Source organism: Aquarana catesbeiana, linkage group LG05, assembly GCF_042186555.1.
Source record: "Aquarana catesbeiana isolate 2022-GZ linkage group LG05, ASM4218655v1, whole genome shotgun sequence".
In the NCBI taxonomy this organism is placed as follows: domain Eukaryota; kingdom Metazoa; phylum Chordata; class Amphibia; order Anura; family Ranidae; genus Aquarana; species Aquarana catesbeiana.
The window spans coordinates 29467043-29487392 of record NC_133328.1 but is presented as its reverse complement, the minus strand read 5'-3'; the positions used below and the strand labels follow the sequence as shown (position 1 = coordinate 29487392).

At 44.7% G+C, this 20350-nt stretch overlaps 1 protein-coding gene across 1 annotated transcript in view; it reads left to right on the top strand.

The window, feature by feature from the left end:
- MIOS (meiosis regulator for oocyte development) overlaps positions 1-20350 on the top strand; it is a 43921-nt gene that overhangs the window by 11561 nt on the left and 12010 nt on the right. Inside the window, 8 exon segments of the mRNA XM_073629553.1 lie at positions 950-1048; positions 3725-3889; positions 3892-3975; positions 6633-6802; positions 10030-10095; positions 14907-15065; positions 16670-16819; positions 19470-19674. Coding sequence (XP_073485654.1) covers positions 950-1048; positions 3725-3889; positions 3892-3975; positions 6633-6802; positions 10030-10095; positions 14907-15065; positions 16670-16819; positions 19470-19674 — 1098 coding nt within the window.

Below are 20350 nucleotides of genomic sequence, written 5' to 3'. Positions count from 1 at the left end.
CCCAACACACATGTGCAGAGCCAAAAGGGTGGCCCATACGCTGCACATATGCATCGCTGGGCAGCCAATGTTTGTGCTGCAGCTCTTGGTACGGGGTAAAGATGGGTAGCCGGCTTGCGAGCATGTGACCACTATGACAGTGCATTTGTTTTTATTTGTGTTTTTTTTTTTTTTTTTTTTTTTTTTCCTTCGTCTTCCTTTATTTTCAGCTGGTGATCCTACCAGTAAGGATGAGCTCCGGCTCCTACAGTTTAAATCAGAAGTGAGTAGCCTAGGGTGACAACACTGCTCTTTCATTAGATACATTAAGGTAAGGGAGTGTTTTCACCCTAGAACAGGAAGCGTGTTACTGGTAGGTAAGAATGAGCTCCGGCGTGTTTGCTGCACCTGCCGAGCCCGCCAGGAACTCGGCAATGTGCTGCGCTAATCACAGGTAGTGAGACATTTCCAGATCTCTGCAGCCGCACATCTGGAAATGTCTCACTGCTTGTGATTAGCGATGCGCAGTGCTGAGTTCCTGGCGGGCTCGGCACGTGCAGCATGCGAACACGCCGGAGCTCATCCTTACCTACCAGTAACACGTTTCCTGTTCTAGGGTGAAAACACTCCCTTACCTTAATGTATCTAATGAAAGAGCAGTGTTGTCACCCTAGGCTACGCACTTCTGATTTGAACTGTAGAACGCGCTCTCACCCCAATCTCTGTGACATAGTGGTAGGTTTTCTGTACACTACATAAGATCGCTGGCAAATCTGACAGCAATGTTTGGGATTTCAGTGCACCAGAGGCAGCGTGATGTCGGCTCCCTGAATCTCTGGCAGATCAGGTGTTTTCTATACTTGCATCATTTTAAAAGGACATGACATGGATAAATATTCCAGTATTGTTGAGATGTACTGAATGAATTGCATTTATTTTGCACCTGTGGTTTTCCTATATTTCTGATTACTTATGAAGCAGTATGCAGAAGACATAGATCAGAAATCTTCAAGCAACAAAGGATCATTGGTCTTCGCTGGTATTAAAACCATTGTGAAGTCATCAGTTGGTAAGAGGCTAAAACTAATTTGAAATAGGGTTATACTGTATCTGTCTTGGGTTTCCGAAGGGGGGTGGGGATTAGATAGCTTTGTGATCTTAATATACAGCTATAAATAATTTTCCATTGAGCGTTTAAGGTGGAAGTATAAGCAAATCCTAACTAAGCCTATTCTAACTACCCTGTAAAGTAGCGATTCCCAACCTTTTTGGCACTGGGGACCGGTTTCATGGAATAAAATTTGAGGAAGGAGTGGGTGGGGGGGTTGATGGCAGTGTTATCTGGGGAATTGCTGGCCTTCGTGCTTCAATCGTTAATGATTGAAGCGCAATATTTTTATTATTACATTGTCATATATTATGAAATAGTTTTAAAGGATAAGTTTTCCTTTAGGAACATGGTAAATGTTCTACCCGTTTGCCTGATTATTTTTTTTTTTTTTTTCCACCCCCTCCCTGTGACAGCAGTACAGGGAGAAGTTCCCCATACTAGCTGTCGGTTTTTACTATCAGCGTGGTCGTTTAAGTCTCTGCCCACACGGCTGCATCATCCATACACCGAGCTCTGTGCGTGAATGAACCTTTGCGGATGTCGGCTTGTGGTTCTCAATGAGCTACCACGGGGTAGTTCTTTGATTCTTCCTGTCAGTGTATCTGCTTGCCCGTACGAGATGTACGGGCACACAGATACACTGACAGGCCTGCAGGAGGCCTGCATGGCACCAGCAATCTGCTGATGCAATGCTTTCAGGCTCCAAAAAAAATAAATGCACGTTTTTTTTTTTTTTATTTTTTTTTTTTCCTGGAAAAAAAAATGTGCATTTATTTTTTCAAAGTGAACGTATCCTGTAACTCACCATAATGCAGAATCAGTGGAAGTCCTGAGCGTGTCTCTTGGCACTGTCTCCGGATGCAGCGTGTCTCTTGGCACTGTCTCCGGATGCAGCGTGTCTCTTGGCACTGCTGCCTGCTACCAGATGCAGCTTTCTCTGTGCAGTGTATGAGCAGAGGAGAGAAGTAACCCCCTGTGTGTCCCGGGGATCGACACTGTTGTTGCCTGGCATTTTAATCTCAGCGCTTTGCTTGCTTTCCTTGATTGCTTCACTGAGCTGACACATGCGCAGTTAGCTGAAGGGATGGATACAGGAGGCAGTATGGCCCGATGTCTGACAGGCCACAGACTGCTACCGGTCCCAAGGCCCAAGGGTTGGGGACCCCTACTGTAAAGGAAAGAAATCTAGACTTGCCCCTGATGAGGGCGCTCTGGTCTGGACACATGATCTCTCCAGCTGCTGGCTTCAATGAAGAGGGGAGATCGTCGACAACAGCTGCAGAGCCTATGCAGTGATGTCAACCATAGACTTACTTTGGCCTATCTGTTGTCGGCTGTCCGTCTACACTGAAGCCGGCACTGGGACCTGATCATGTGACCGGATTGGAGCGTCCTCAGAAGAGGTAGTTATGCAGATCTTTCCTTTCTCGGGGAAGGGTTAAAATGTATAGGATCCTAGTCCCAATCCCGCCAGGAAGCTGACACTGCACACCACTAATCGCAGGCACTGGAAATTTCTTACTGCCTGTAATTAGCGGTGCGCAGTGTCGGCTTCCTGGCAGGATCGGGTAGGTGGGTTGGGACTAGAATCCCGAACACGCCTGGGACCATCTCTAGTCCCTATAGTGCACTCAAATTTGTTCACTGTCAGGTCATTGCAGAGGACAATGTTTTTGCATCTGGAGAAAGCAGTTCACCCGTCACATCCAGAAAAACTTCTGTACAGTTATTGCTGTGAATATCTGGACTAGACTTCCTCAGAAGCCGTTTCTAACAAACTATAGGTTGTTTAAGAAAAAAAAAATGTATGTAAATAACAGATTATAACTGGCCATTCATAAGTAAAAGGAATACTACCCATTGTTTCCCTTCAGAGCTGTTGAGATCAGATGTCTGCCACAGGGAGTACATTGTTTCCATTATGTGGGCTAATTCATAGATTCGCCTTGTGAGAAGGAGCAGTAGAGCACTACTAATTGTGTTACACAGCGAGTATGTACTAAAGTGGTTCTAAAGCCTAAACATTTTTGATCTTCATGCATTCCTTGCATTAAGGTAAACATTGTTTAGGCTTCAGCGTCCCCCCTTCTTACCTGAGCCCTCATTCGATCCAGCGCTGTGGATGTCTGCAGCTCTTCTCTGCCCCCACTTCCTGGTCACTCAGGATTTGATTAGAGCCATTGGCTGTCAATCAAAGCCGGTGACAAGGGAGCAGAAAGGGCAGCTTGGGAGTGCCCCCATAAAAGCTTTCTATGGGGGCTTTCAACCGGAGGGGAGGAGCCAGGAGGTTTGGAGCAGCAGTTAAGTATACACCTGTTTAGTTATTTAAAAAAAAAAACAACAAAGCTTTAAAACCACCAAATGAAATATGGCTGTATGTACTGAATATCATTACAAATTATTCGGTCTATTTATAAAGCCATGGATGTGAATTTCACTAAACATTCTCTGGTGGAGATTCAATCATTCTCATTTCAACACATGGGCATGGAAGATTCTCCAACAAAGAATGTTTGGTGAAAGTCTCATTCACTGCTCTATAAGTAGGCCTCTTTATTTGGTAGCAGGGGTTTTAAAAATCTTAACTCATTTATAGTCAAAGCATTGTTGTTTGTCCTTCCTGTAATGGAACAGCGGAGAGCGTCAGGAGCAGCTGGAGTGGCTCTGATCGCCAAGCGGACATCGTACATTACGTCAGCGAGGAACGCGGCCTGGCTCTGCAGCTGTGCGGCTGGAGGAAGAAGGGTGCCGACTCGAACATTGGTCCTTTCCTGACATCCTTAGAACAGGAAGAAGAATGGAGAGAGCAGCTGCTATTGCCTTGTTCAACCTGGATATCCGACGTGCCATACAGATACTGAATAAAGGGGCAACCTCGGGGAAGGGTAGGTGAAGCTACTTCCCTCCTGCATTCATGTCCTGTAAGTACCTGTTGGGACCAGTGACTGCTGTCCTTGTGTAAAGCTTCCTTCAACTCCTACACTATACTATACTGTCTCTTTGGATAGCCTATAGTGCTCTGAAAGTCCTTAGTCATGTAATAACTCTGTTGTTGAATTAAAAAAAAAAAAAGTTTAACCACTTCCAAGCTGTAGGACGTCCATGGAATGAAGGAAGTCTTGCAGCTACATGCATCATCCTGGTATCTTTTTTTCAGCAAGCGATTTCCCTTTTTTGTAAAAACCATCTTAGCAGCTGATTAGCTGCTGGATGGCTTTTACAGGCAGCGGGAGGGGATGTCTTTGGCCCCCCTCCACTCCCCTGTGATTGGAGATCCCGGAATCCAATTCAGTGCTTCCTCCGGGTTATCACAGAGGTGGTTGCGGACCAGATGGTCCTCTATGCTTCTGGGAGGTCAGAAGCAAGATCATGGTGTCACTTCTGGTTTGACAGATGTAAACACTGCCATTTCTTTTTGGAAAGCAGAGATAAATGTCTTGCATTTCTTGTGATGGAATAAAGTGATAAAAAATTAGAGACAGTGTAAAATGAAGAATAAGAAAAAAATTTAAAAAACCCCCCTCCCCTCGTGCTTGCACGTAAAAGAGAACGCATACCTAGGTTGCGCCCGCATATGTAAACGGTGTTTGCACCACACGTGAGGTATCGCCATGAGCGTTATAGAGAGAGCAATAATTCTAGCACTAGACCTCCCCTGTAACTCTAAACTGGTAACCTGTAAAAATGTTGAAAGCGTCGCCCCAATGGAGATTTTTAAGTACTATAGTTTGGCGCCATTCCACAAGCGTGCACAATTTTAAAGCATGACATGTTGGGTATTTATTTACTCGGCATAACATCTTTTATATTTTAACAAATGGGGTTATAAATGTGTTTTTTTTTTTTTTTTTTTTTTTTTTTTTTTTTTTTAAATACTTTCATTTTAATGCAAAAAAAAAAATTGCCTTTGAAAAATCGATGTGCAAATACTATGTGACATAAAAAAATTGTAACACCCACCATTTTATTTTCTAGGGCCTCTGATCTTTATATAGATAGATATATCATAATTTTTTTTGCTATTAAACAACTCAGAACTCCAAATATAGTGTGTGTGTGTGTGTGTGTGTGTGTGTTTGGGAGTTCTGAGTTATTTTATAGCAAAAAAATTTATTTTTGATGTAGGAGAAAAATGGCAGAATTGGCTCAGTAGGGAAGTGGTTAAAAAGCTGTAAAAATCGACCCAAACTATTATCCTTTTTAATGGTGCCTGTCATTCATATGCAACATCAGCAGCCATTTAACGTACAACTATAGGAAAAACTTTTTTTTTTTTTTTTTTTTTTCATTTGGATAGAGTAAGGGAGAGGGTTATTACCCTTTTTCAGATTTTTTTTTTTTTTTTTTTCCGCCATCTGTGTCCCATTGCAGAGATTTCCCTTCACTTCCTGTCCCATAGCCACACAGGAAGTGAGAAGAAATCCCTGCAAAATACGGAATCCCTTGGGGACCCCCAGGTCACCAGAACTAGTGTTCGTATTAGAAGATTTCTCCTCTATTACTTTTCTGAGGACAACCCAAAATTTAGGATTTTCTTTTACTTTCACTTTCAATGATAATGGTAAGCAGGACAAATGGAGAGGAGGCACAGACAAGGCAATAAAAACTGACAGGTGTTCTAATCCTATCCCACTCTATCCAAAACTAAAAGAGAAAGTTTTGCCTTTTAGTTATACTTTTAAGAGGATGAAAGTTGTCGCAAATTGGACAATTATCTGTTATTTATTTTGCAGCGACCATAGTTTATATGAAGGCGCCAACTACTAATGCAATCTTTTAAATTGCATGGTACATAAATTGAGACCTTCATGTTGCACAAATAGGAATTTTTCCATTTCTGACACAAGTCGCATTTTACAAGAACAAGCATCGCAGATCTTATTTGTCGCTCTAAACCGCAGTCTGTGCAGTTTTAATATCACATCACTGATTGTTTGAGTCCACTTCTGTATGCTTATTCAATTTTGGGGTGGAAAATGCCCCTGCATGCTGCAGAAAAGAATCCTTGCTCTCTGTGGAAGCAGTGGATTATCCGCAGAGGTCTGAGATACCCCTTGCTGAGACAGAGCTAGAGCTCTCCAATCTGAAGGTAGTGTGAGCTTTGCTGATTGGAGAGTTCTGATGTGGACTCAGCAGGGGCTATTCATGCATGTGTTTGTGTACTATTTGTCTGTTACAAGGACAGCTTAACCCTAGAGTGATTCTAAACCTTTAATTTTTTTTGTTTGTTTAGCCACTTGCTGGGAGGGGAATACTCATGCGTACCTGCTCCCAAGCCCGGCTGCCTGCATCTATAGACGAAGACAGCGAGGCTTTGCCCCACCTCCCCTCCCTTGTTGTAGTATTTGATTGACAGCAGCAGGAGCCAATGACTCCCGCTGCTATCAATCCACCCTGTGAGGAGGGCTCATGCACAGCGCTGGCTCGAAGTCAGGCTCCAGGTAAGTATAAGGAGGGGCTGGGTGGGGGGGGGGGGAATCCTGGACACAGCATTTTCTTTTTCCTTAATTCAATAAAAACGTTTCCCTTTTTATCTTTACAGGTGACCTGAACCTGAACGTGGTGGCGATGGCGTTGTCCGGCTACACGGATGAGAAGAATTCGCTGTGGCGTGAGATGTGCAGCTCTCTTCGGGTGCAGCTCAGGAACCCATACCTGGCGGTCATGTTTGCATTTCTCACCAGTGATCCCGGCTGCTATGAATCCGTCCTGGTATGATGGAACATTGTGAAATGTCTATCACTGTTATGAGAGGAGAACATCAGACTTTTTTTATATAATTTGGGGAAGGGTTAGAAGCTGTGTCGGATGTTTGTGGCTCTCTATGTCCTCCTTGGGAGATTTTCCACACTTCCTTCCCTGAAGACTTGACAGGAAGTGGGGGAGAATCTCAGCTTTGACAGCCGTGAAATTTAGTATTTTCCTGTCATTTTCTGTCCCTGGAATCAATGGTCACCAGGAGAGATTGGGGTGAATGTTTCCAGCGAGGACATACAGAAATAAAAACTTAAAGCGGAGTTCCGCCTATTTATGTATTTAAGTCAGCAGCTACAAATGCTGCAGCTGCTGACTTTTAAAATATGGACGCTTACCTGTCCAGGGCGCCCGCGATGTCGGCACCCGAAGCAGATCTGTCCCCTCGGCTCTTGGGTGGAGGCGCCGCCGTCTTCGGTATGGGAATCGGGAAGTGAAGCCTTGCGGCTTCACAGCCTGGTACCCTACTGCGCATGCGCAAGTCGCGCTGTGCGATCCCACTGGACCCGGCTGTCTTCTGGGGACCTGTGTGTCTCCCAGAAGACAGCGGGGGGGGGGGGGTGGAGGAAGTGCCGGACATGGCGTAGATAGCCGCAGATACTGCGGCTATCTATGCCCGGAAGTGGGAGAAAATACCTGGATTAGATTGGTATCTGCTCCCCCTGAAAGGTGCCAAATGTGACACCGGAGGGGGGGGGGGGGGGGGATTCAGAAAAGCGGAAGTTCCATTTTTGGGTGGGACTGCTTTAAAGCTCAACTCCAGCCTTCTCTTTAGTCTTGCACAGTTGAACAGGCTTCATTCCTGGACTGATTTCAACACACACATTGTGAGCTTCTCACAGAGAAACTACAGCAAGTCAGAACTCTCCTCATTTCCTGGCTGGAGGACATCCAGCATCACCTAGTTCTTTCCTCCCCAGCTGTTCCTGGCCCATTCCTTTCATTCATTGGATCTGAGTTCCTCAAAGCATTACATGTGTGCATTATTTAGGGTGCAACGCACTATTCCTAACGCACACATTCCTGTAGAAATGGCTGTATATGCAAGAGGGTGATGAAGCGACCACTGTCTGGAACCATAAATAGAACCAAAGAATGTCACCAGCACACCCTGGATCTCCAGAATGGGTCCAAAGCTTTATTCAGTGATCACAACGTTACAGCAGATAGCTACATTTCAGACCCTTGCAGGACCCCTCCAGCTCAGAAACGTTGCCATTTGCTGTAATGTGATTGCTGAATAAAGCCCCTTTCACACGGAGCGGACTCCAGCCCGGATCTGCCCGCTCAGCAGGGAATCTCTCCGCTGATTTCCACTGAGAAGATGGATGACAGGTCCGTGTCCGCTCCACTGATGCAGTGCGAACACCGACACAGCCCACTGTTCTGTATGGGGCAGTCAGATGGAAACGGACTACTTGTCAGTTTTCATCCAACTGTCGTCTGATCTGCTGGACGGATGGGGAAGGGATCCCCATTCGTCTGTTTTTAGTGGACCGGATCAGATGCCGGCAGATGTTAACCGACATGTCCGCTGACATCCGCCACCCTATAGAGAAAAATGGAGGTTCCGATCAGATCCGCCTGAAAAACTGACAGGCGTACCCAGTCGGAAGCGTCCGTGTGAAAGGGGCCTAAAGCTTTGGACTCATTCTGAAGATCCATTGTGCGCTGGTGACAATTTTCTTGCTCTCATTATTTAGGTTAGTCTGTATGCAAATGAAGCCCGAGAAGGAACACCTCCTCCAGACTTTTCTCCGCCCATCAAGGCATTTTGATATTTTCATAACTCCTCCCAAACTACATGCCACTTCTTACCTCAGGGCTGAGGGCTCTAGAGACGATTAAAGAGGCAGAGGGCTGTGAGGGATGTTTTCAGGAACCTATGTCAATGTTTCTCAACTCCAGTCCTCAAGGCTCCTGAACAGGTCATGTTTTCAGGATTTTCATTATTTTGCACAGGTGATTTGATCGGTTTCACTGCCTTAGTAATTACCACAGCCGTTTCATCTGAGGGAAATCCTGAAAACATGATCTGTTGGGGCGCCTGGAGGACTGGAGTTGAGAAACCCTGACCTATGTACAGCACCCTACCAGCCCCTCCCACCAGCAATGATCTACCTGCATTGCCTGAAGAAGCGCAGAGACCCAATAATGATGTCACTGAATGTAAAATAAAGTAGTTAATAAAAAAATCATTAAATTTCACTGGCATGTTATGAGGGGGAAAAAGAGGAATCTGGGAAGGCAAAATATTTGCAGACCTCAGCGTTTTGGAGGTGAGGGTTTGCTTGGCATCATGTTAATATGGGTGTAACGTGGTCTTAGGCTGGATTCACACCTATGCATTTTTAGTGCTTTTTGCATTTTGCAGATTTACACTACAGAACGTGTTCCATAGGAAACCATGTTCAATGGACTGTAGTGCAAATTGCAAATAGCACTAAAAATGCATAGGTGTGAATCCAGCCTAAAAGTTGGAGTTGGCCTTAAACGAGGTTGTAATTAGCCCGGCTCTATCCAAAACTACATGAAAAGGTTTTGCCTCTAGAGACACTTTAAATACTTTTAAATACAGGGAGTACTCTAAGCTTGGTGTCAGTTGGGTGACCTCTGATGCACATGTTGGAGAGCCTTCTGCTTACCTTTGTGGACTTGCTCCCTCTCTGGCACTGAACTTTGGTGAATCTCGATCGCTAAAAGCAAGGGAGCGAATCCATAGACTCTTGTGGGAAGTCTTTGTGATCTTGACACTGGTGGTTTTGTCCCCTTTACCAAGATTACCTTTGTGACATGGCCCTAAGACCCCTTTCACACGGAGGGGCTTTACAGGCGCTATAGCGCCTGCAAAGCGCCTCTCCTCTTACTCCAGTCTGAAAGCCCGAGTGCTTTCGCACTGGAGCGGTGCGCTGGCAGGACGCTCCAAAAAAAGTCCTGCAAGCAGCATCTTTGAGGCGTTGTAGGAGCAGTGTATACACCGCTTCTAAAGTGCCCTTGCTCATTGAGAACAATGGGCAGCACCGGCAAAGTGGCTCTTTTTGGGCACTTTTACCCCTTTTTCGGCCGTTAAAAATAGCGACGCTTTACCTCTGATGCCCGCCCCAGTGTGAAAGTGCCCTTAATCCTTTTTTTTTTTTTTTTTCTTATTGCCCAGTCTTTCCTCATGTATATCTGTTTCCTTTCAGTTCGAGTGCACCATGGCAGTCAGGGATCGCGTGGCCTTTGCTTGTTTGTTCCTAAATGACGCTCAGGTGAGTCCGTGTTTTATTTTTTTTTAATTAAAGTTTATTACTTTTACTTTTTAAGAAATGGAAATAAATGTTAAACACTCACCTGTTGCAGGATCCAGCAATGGGGCCGCCTGAACCCTTGGCTCCTCCTTCCTCCCCTCCCTCCCTCCCTCCCTCCCTTCCTTCCTTCCTTCCTCCCTCCCACCTTCCTTCCTCTTCCTTCTTCCTCCTGGCAGCCGGCTGTGACAGCTTGCGACTTCACAGCTGGGTGCGAGTTGTGCCTCCTCGATAGTCGAACAATCTGCTGGGACCTGTAACGTGTCAAAGAAGATTGGAGAGAGAGGAGAACTTCCGCTCGAGTCGCCTAGGAGGCCTGAGCGGTAGTGGGAGCAGGTACCTGTCAAAACTAGGTACCTGCTCCGCCTCCAAAAAAATGATGTGGCATAGGAAGGGGGGGGGGGAGGGGGAGAGAGGAATGCTTAAAGCAGAACTTCCCCTTTGGGTGGAGCTTCGCTTTAATCAACCCACAACACCGGACACTTTCACCCCCTGCTCAGGCGAATTTTGAACTTTCCCACTGTCAATTTGACAGTTGCGCGGTCAACACTTTACCTTTTTGGGGATCCTCTGCCATTCCTCCTTGCAGATCCTCTCCAGTTCTGTCAGGTTGGATGGTAAACGTTGGTGGACAGCCATTTTTAGGTCTCTCCAGAGATGCTCAATTAGGTTTAAGTCAGGGCTCTGGCTGGGCCATTCAAGAACAGTCACGGAGTTGTTGTGAAGCCACTCTTTCGTTATTTTAGCTGTGGGCTTAGGGTCATTGTCTTGTTGGAAGGTAAACCTTCGACCCAGTCTGAGGTCATGAGCACTCTGGAGAAGGTTTTTGTACAGGATATTCCTGTACTTGGCCGCATTCATCTTTCCCTCGATTGCAACCAGTCATGCTGTCCCTGCAGCTGAAAAACACCCCCACAGCATGATGCTGCCACCACCATGCTTCACTGTTGGGACTGTATTGGACAGGTGATGAGCAGTGCCTGGTTTTCTCTACACATACTGCTTCGCATTAAGGCCAAAAAGTTCTACCTTGCTCTCATCAGACCAGAGAATCTTATTTCTCACCGTCTTGAAGTCCTTCAGGTATTTTTTAGCAAACTCCATGTGGGTTTTCATGTGAGAGGCTTCCGTCAGGCCACTCTGCCATAAAGCCCTGACTGGTGGAGGGCTGCAGTGATGGTTGACTTTCTACAACTTTCTCCCATCTCCCGACTGCATCTCTGGAGCTCAGCCACAGTGATTTTTGGGTTCTTCTTTACCTCTCTCACCAAGGCTCTTCTCCCCGATAGCTCAGTTTGGCCGGACGGCCAGCTCAAGGAAGGGTTCTGGTCGTCCCAAACGTCTTCCATTTAAGGATTATGGAGGCCACTGTGCTCTTAAGAACCTTAAGTGCAGCAGAAATTTTTTTGTAACCTTGGCCAGATCTGTGCCTTGCCACAATTCTGTCTCTGAGCTCTTCAGGCAGTTCCTTTGACCTCATGATTCTCATTTGCTCTGACATGCACTGTGAGCTGTGAGGTCTTATATAGACAGGTGTGTGGCTTTCCTAATCAAGTCCAATCAGTATAATCAAACACAAATAGAGCTTTCTTTTGGTGGTATTTGATCACCTCTGCAGTTTTTACTTTTTGTTAAAAAAAAATGTAAAAAACTAAATTAAAAAAATAAATAAATAATTTTTTTTATATTTTTGTTATAAAAAATTTAAAACAGGTCATTTTTCTCCTTCATTGATGTACGCTGATGAGGCGGCAGTGATGGGCGCTGATGAGGCGGCAGTGATGGGCACTGATCAGTTACACTGATAGGCAGCACTGCTAGGTGTCACTGATTGGCACTTGTGGGCACTATTAGGTGGCACTGATGAAGCAGATTTGCCTCTTCCACTTCGGGACCGATGTCCCTCATATCCGATGATCGGCTTTTTTTTTCTACTCACGCTGATTACCGACTCGTGTTTACATCATGTGATCAGCTGTCATTGGCTGACAGCTGATCACATGGTAAGGGGCCGGGACCGGCCCCTTACTGGATCGGTGATCACCCGAGTCTCAGTGCACAGGGGAGGCCAGGTTTTAAGGGGTCTGAACTCTCTCTCTCTCTCTCTCTCTCTCTCTCTCTCTCTCTCTCTCTCTCTCTCTCTCTCTCTCTCTCTCTCTCTCTCTCTCTCTCTCTCTCTCTCTCTCTCTCTCTCTCTCTCTCATCTCTCTCTCTCTCTCTCTCTCTCTCTCTCTCTCTCTCTCTCTCTCTCTCTCTCCTCTCTCTCTCTCTCTCTCTCTCTCCCCTGATGTACTGACAGTATAAATATACCCCAAATGACCCCTTTTTTGGAAAGGTATTCCATAAGCGCCATGGCGAGGGTTTTTCGTTTTTTGTTTTTTTTTTTTGTCTTTTGAAGAAATGCTCATACATATATATATATTTTCACTATACTAGTGCAGTACAGTGTTATAAAACAGGTGTGGCGGTAATCAGGGACACTGAATAGTAACAGTATGTAGTAAAAAAAAAATTAACATTTGAAATCTATGATTTTTTTTTTTTTTTAATTTTATTTTTTAAAAAACACTGTACTGATCAGGGTTTTATTTTAACACATTATGATTGTTTATACCAGTGAATTTGTACTGAATGAAACTGATTCATTCAGTGTGTTTTTGTTATTGTCTGTAATTTTGCCACAGCTAATCACATGGTATAGATGGGCTGTGATTGGCCCTGTCTGTATGTGATCACTGTGACCACTCGGCTACCCTGTTTCCCCGAAAATGAGACCTAGCGTGATTGTCAGTAATGGCTGCAATATAAGCCCTACAAGGGCTTTAACCACTTCCGGACCACCGCACGCCGATGTACGTCCAAACTTTGAAGGGGGATATCGTTGTTACGGCAGCAGCTAGCTGCCATAACCCCGGTATCCCCGTTTTTCGTCTGGCCGCCGGCTTTCTGATAAAAGTGGTCCCTGCAGCGGATTCGCCACGAGATCACTTTTATCGGTGGCGGGAGGGGGGCCTCCCGCCGCGATCCGGTGCCCTCCGCCGCTTACCGGAGCCGTCGGAGGCGATCGTGTCCTTCTCTGTGCTGTGCCTGGAGACGAGTGAGGCTAAGATGGCGCCCACTCGTCTCTATGACACTGCTGGGTGAAGGCGATGTCAAAACGTCACTTCCGCCCACGCCTCTTAAAGGCATATTTTTTTTTCAATGTCATATATTTTTTTTTTTTAAAAGACTTTTTTTTTAATTGCATTTTAGTGTAAATATGAGATCTGAAGTCTTTTTGACCCCAGATCTCATATTTAAGAGGTCCTGTCATGCTTTTTTTCTATTACAAAGGATGTTTACATTAAAAGTGACACCCTTTTTTTTTTTTTTTTTTTAAACAGTGTAGAAATAAATAAAATTAATGTAAAATCAATAAAAAAAAAAAAAAATTTTAAACACCCCCCCGTCCCAACGAGCTCATGCGCAGAAGCGAACGCATACCTGAGTAGCGCCCGCATATGAAACCGGTGGTCAAACCACACATGAGCGGTATTGCCACGACCAGTAGAGCAAGAGTAATAATTCTAGCCCTAGACATCCTCTGTAACGCAAAACATGCAACCTGTAGAATTTTTTTAAACGTCGCCTATGGAGATTTTTGAGGCTAAAAGTTTGACGCCATTCCACGAGCGGGCGCAATTTTTGAAACGTGACATGTTGGGTATCAATTTACTTGGCATAAAATTTATATTTCACGATATAAAAAAAAAATTGGGCTAACTTTACTGTTGTCTTATTTTTTTTTTTTTTTAAATTTAAAAAAAAGTGAATTTATTCCAAAAAAAGTGCGCTTATAAGACCGCTGCACAAATATGGTGCAAAAAAAGTATTGCAACGACCGCCATTTTATTCTCTAGAGTGTTAGAAAAAAAACATATATAATGTTTGGGGGTTCTAAGTAATTTTCTAGCAAAAAAACCTGTTTTAAACATGTAAACACCTAAAATCTAAAACGAGGCTGGTCCTTAAGTGGTTAACTAGGGCTTATTTGGGAGGTAGTGCTTATATTGCAGCCATCACCGACAATCACGCTAGGTCTTATTTTCGGGGAAACAGGGTAGCAACACAATTGTACACATCGAATGGCATGAAAGGAAGCCATTCATTATTTACAATTGTCATGTGACCTGTTGTGATTGGTCACAGCGATCACATGGTACTAACAAAGGGCCGGTACACTGATCAGTCATCAGCTGTGCCTGGCGGACACAGCTGGTGACCAATCACAGCGCAGCCCTAGGAGGACTTCCTATGACGTCCACTCGGATTAACGAAAGTCTGCTTAAGCCTGTCACATGACTACTCTGTGTTTTCCTTCTTGCCTCTTCTCCTAGCTGGGTGGTCTTTACGGAGTCAGCACCATTCTCTGCACCAGTACACTGAGGGCGTATCATTTTGGAGTCCTTTGTTTACAGAGGGCAGGACCATGACACCTTGCATTCATAATATGGTGTCATTCAACTACTGACTACATATTGTGGCCCAAAAGGGGTACTGCAGCACAAAACTGATCCCGGAGAACAATTGTAACAATAAAAAATTATTTCCTAGGGTTGGGCTTAAAGTTTTGGTCGAAAATCTCTTAATTTGGTTATGTCAGGGTTCGGGCTTTGCAGTACTAAAGACAAGTGCAAATTTGAACAATGTTAAAATTCAAACGCAAACATACCCCTTAGTACCCGCTCTAAATCCCCCTTTTTTTTTTTTTTTTTTTCTTTCTTTGTAAATTACAGTTAATGAAATACGTTGACAAGCTGACTCAGGATATGAAGGATGAGGGAAACCTGGAAGGAATTGTACTGACGGGATTAACAAAGGATGGAGTGGACTTGATGGAAAGTTATGTTGATAGAACGGGTGACGCACAGACTGCCAGTTACTGTATGTTACAGGTGAGTCCCTGCAAGAATTGGCTGCTCCAGGTACACTTATCACTCCAACTCTTAACTCTGCTAGGTATTTGGGATTATGGGTGGAGTTGGATTGCAGTCCTTTCTTAAGTCCTTTCTTTTTTAAGTGAGCTGATGCTCACAACCCTCAGCCTACTACAATAGTGAGCGGTGAGCAAGCACATCCAAGGCCCTGTTCACACCTGAGCGTATTAGAATCGCAGGCAGCATTGTGCAATTCCAGAATCGCAACAAGACGCAATTGCGATGCCCTTATCTTTAAATGGCACCCCAAATGTGGTGCGATTTGCCCCTATTGTCATTCGACAAAATGCATGAAAATTGCAGCAAAACACCAAGCATGCCTGGCTCAGTGACAAAATTTGGTACACGAGCAGCTTTGGCGCGTTTTTGGAGCGGAAGGAGGTCCATTCAGAATGAATGTTGCCGCCTCAAAAACACACCACAAAACCATGCAAAAAAAAAGCAATACTTAGGGCCTTTTCACACTGGGGCGGTTTGCAGGCACTATTGCGCTAATAATAGCGCCTGCAAACTGACCCGAAACAGCCGCTGCTGTCTCTCCAGTGTGAAAGCCCTGAGGGCTTTCTCACTGGAGCGGTGCGCTAGCAGGACGGGAAAAAAAGTCCTGCTAGCAGCATCTTCGGAGTGGTGAAGGAGCGGAGTGTATACCGCTCCTTCACCGCTCCTGCCCATTGAAATCAATGGGACAGCGCGGCTATACCACCGGCAAAGCGCCTCTACAGAGGCGCTTTGCGGTGGTTTTTCAACCCTTTCTCGGCCGCTAGTGGGGGGTAAAACTGCCCTGCTAGCGGCCGAATACCGACGGTAAAGCGCCGCTTACAATAGCGGCGTTTTACCGCTGACGCCGCACCAGTGTGAAAGGGCCCTTAGTGTCGCTCAGGTGTGAACGAGGCCTAAATATATTTCTATGGATTCCTTCCTCCACACAACATAACTGCAGGATGTATTAAGATGATGATTTTAGGACTGCAAGCTTACAAAACTAATTAGGTTTGTTGAAAAAAATCAAAACAAAAATGTATATAGTGCATTTATAGAACAATAGAATTCCTACATTTAAAGCTAAAAAATTAAATATTAGAAGAAAAAAAGGAAAAGATTTTTGCCTCAGATTGCAGCTTCTTACTGCATCCTGGAAGCACTGGTGATGGCTTTAGCACCTACAGATAGTGACTGGGACCTGAGATTTCATGCTTCCCCCCCCCATCTAATTTAATTTTTAGTTTTAATTTTATTTTTTTTTCATATGGGGGGAGTAGATGTCACATTGTATTGCACAGGCCACCTTTTAAAGAGACTGTTAATTATTTAGAAGAAGCAATGCTTGCCATCACATCCTTTACAGCTTATAGCTGGAGCTTTAATTGTACTATTGTCTCTTACTTGGAACTACAAAGAACTGTCAATAATGACATTCACAGCTATGCTTCTTAAAGTCCTTTCTCCTGAACAAGATGTTGGACAAATCTGTATATAATATATTATTAGACATCACCATGATGGAGGCAGTCTGGTCTAAGGTTTTCTTTACACAATAGCACATTTGTCTTTATCTTGTTCAGGGTTCTCCTGAGGTGCTGAAAGACGAGAGAGTGCAGTACTGGATAGAAAGCTACAGGAACCTTCTAGACGCCTGGAGGTTTTGGCATAAGAGAGCGGAGTTTGACATCCATCGCAGCAAACTGGATCCCAGCTCCAAGCCTTTAGCACAGGTGAGGCTGTCTGCAAAGGGGAAGATGTTCTAGTGGGACACTACAGCTGCTCAGACGTCATGGTTATACCCATTCAGATGCCCAGTGTAGCTTCTACATAAATGCCAAAAGAAAATACCAGTGTTACGTGATGAACATTACAAAGGAAGCATGCTGGTGCCATGGAGCATTTATTCATTTCATTTATGGGTCTAGCTGTCTGCTCCCCATTCACACAGGGCCTTATGCGTTACGAGCTGCAAAAGTCCTCCTTCATCAGAAAAATCTTGAAATGCGTTGGAGTTTTTTTTATTGTTGACTGCTCTGTCTTATGACAATTCTGAACACTTATGGGTTTGGCTCATCTGTCATTTCTTGTTTTCAATCGAAATGCTGAAAGGCTATGTAAAGTAAAACTCTTGTTTTTTTTCTCACACTGCAGACAGTCATGATGTTTAGACCGCAAAAAGTGCTTGTTGAGTCTATGCTTTAATTTTAACAAATTTTAATGCGGAGTTCCACCCAAAGTGGAACTTCCGCTTTTCCGGTTCCTCCCCCCCTCTGGTGTCACATTTGGCACCTTTTCAGGGGGGAGCAGATACCTGTCTAATATAGGTATTTTGCTCCCACTGCCGGGCATAGATACCCACGCCACCCATGGTTATCTACGCCACTTCCTACCCCCCCCCCCTCCCCCCGCTGTATTCTGGGAGACACACGGGTCCTAGATAACAGCAGGGACCAGTGGGATAGCGCAAGTCGTGCATGCGCAGTATGGAACCAGGAAGTGAAGCCGAAAGGCTTCACTTCCTGATTCCCTTACTGAGGATAGCGGCTGCAGCACCCGACAGCCGAGGGATAGATTGGCTTTGGGTGCCGACAACGCGGGCGCCCTGGACAGGTAAGTGTCCATATTTTAAAAGTCAGCAGCTGCAGTAATTGTAGCTGCTGACTTTAAAAAAAAAAACGAAGGAACTCCGCTTTAAAGCTCCTATCGCTTTAACATGCTTTTATGATGTGTTTTTGCTGCTTCTGTGATGCTTTTTTGAACCTTTACCACTTCAGCCCTGGAAGGTTTCACCACCTTCATGACCAGAGCATTTTGTGCGATATGGCACTGCGTTGCTTTAACTGACGCGGTCATGTGACACTGTACCCAAATAAAATTTATGTCCTTTTTTTTTTATTTTTTTTAATTCTCACAAATAGAGCTTTCTTTCGGTGGTATTTGATCACCTCTGCGGTTTTTATTTTCTGCGCTATAAACGCACGCCCGCCCCAGACCCAAAAGAATCGAACGTACAGGTCCATTGTTTCGTGCAGCCGGGCCACCCTGCCGTAGTATATGAGCGGCGGGCGATCCGGAAGCAGTTAAAGAAGCAAATGCCCTGTGTGTTAATTTTCTGTTTTGTATTAAAGGGGCCTAGTAGAATCCCTGTTCAGCAGATACTCAGCTTATTAGTACCCTTGTTTAGCAGATGCCCAGCTTTTTAGTATGCTCAGCAGTTGCCCCCCCCAGCTCTGCTAATGCCCCGCTTAGTAGTTACCCCCCCCCCCCCCCCGAGCTTTGCTGATGCCCTGCTCAGTAGTTACCCCCAGCTCTGCTGATCCCCCAGTTGTCTGATCCTCCTCTCTCCAGTCCCCACTCACCTCCTGCTATATTAATCACATGCTGCTCACCACATGTGATATCTGCTAGTTTCTCCTGCTCCAGTCCCCCAGCTCTACTGATCCGCTGCCACTTAGTCCTCACTGTCCAGTCGCGCTCACCTTCTGCTATAGCGTTCCCACGCTGCACACCAGATCCAGACACTTCCAGAATATATACACATGAACCCAGAAGTGACTGCCGATGAAGTCTTTCTGGTTTACTTGTTGATTTCCCAGTGCATCCTGGGATATCTCATACCTGCATTACCTCCAAACGAAGCGAAGCTAATGCTGAATAAAAGCCATTTAAAAGCTGTATTTGCGGTAAGCAAGCTTTGTCATAGACTTCTATGGAGGCTTTGGAGACTTTTTGAAACACCAAGAAAGCGACATGGGCTATAATTTTTGAAGCAAAGCAAACACAATGTGTGAAGAAGACTGTAAGCTTACCATTTTATTTAGGGCATTTGATTGCCATTCATTGAGCTTTCAAGAAAAGTTAATCCAATGCTATATTTTTGAAGCAAGTGTAAAGGAGCCCTAAACCCCGTTGCACCTGTCAGTCTTTCATGCCCCATACCCAGTTCAGCTTCTTATAAACTGAATTTAAACACCAGCCATAAACCGTCTTGCCTCTGGCACAAGGCTTTTCCTAAAAGTGGCGCACAGAGAAGACACGACTCTGGTTTGAATATAAGGCCCCATTCACACTTGTGTGACCTGAAAGTCATGCCTTGAAGCAGTGCCTGTGTAATCTTGAGGTTTATGGCCCTCAAGTCGCATCAGTCGGACCAGAGTAGTGCAGGGACTACTTTTGAAGTCACACAGATATGAACGGTACTCATTGCAAATCATTGGGGTACGACTTGTCGTCCGAGTTTTCAGTCCCAAGTCGAACAAGTGTGAATGGGGCCTAAAACTCCAGATAGAAAAACATATGAACATTGAATTAAAATGAACCCAAAATATCTATAGTTTCCCACTAATCATCTTTGTGTCTGTATTTGATCTAACCTTTCAGGTATTTGTGAGCTGTAACTTCTGCGGGAAGTCCATCTCTTACAGCTGCTCCTCAGTCCCCCACCAGGGCCGAGGGCTCAGCCAGTACGGAGTCAGCGGGTCACCCACCAAATCCAAGTTCACCAGCTGCCCCGGGTGCCGCAAGCCTCTCCCCCGCTGTGCTTTGTGCCTTATAAACATGGGGAATCCAGTGTCCAGCAGCCCAGGTGAGGATCTGTCATTCTCTTCTACATCCAGCATTTCCTGTACTGATACTTGTCACTAAGAGATCCTGTATTGGGACATTCCTGTTATTGGCTGTAGTGCTGGTTTTAAGCTGACATTAGGCTTCAAAATGATGCCAGTTAGACAGCTCTCCTGAAAGTGGACCTGTGTGTGAGCACCCAGCTGTCTGTGTGACCAACCAAGACTGTACTGTGAAAAAGAGGGGATAGGTATGGCACTGCTCTTATTAAGAGGTGACCTGCAACCTCTAAATACTTGAGGGGTGTGTGTCATGGGTGCATTTAATACAAAGTTACAATAAAAGTGCAGAAAATAAATATTTTTATATTCACAAAAATCCACAAAAAATCCTACTGTGTAAACTTCCTAACCGCTTATATATAATGCATATTGTTATGTTAAAAATAAAATAAAATGAACACAATCCTGTGCAAAACCTGCAATTCAAAGTGACATTTCTGTGCAAAAAAATGGAACATATATATATGACTGGTGTATATTGTTGCTGTGAAGCTGGGTTCAGAAATATGCATATACCGTCCTTAAACCCTGGTATATTAAAAAAAAAAAAAAAAAAAAAAAAAGTCCAATAAAGTGACAATGTGCTCCTTCAAATTGTTCTGTGCTTCTTGGAAAACAGTGCCCCATAAGAAACGC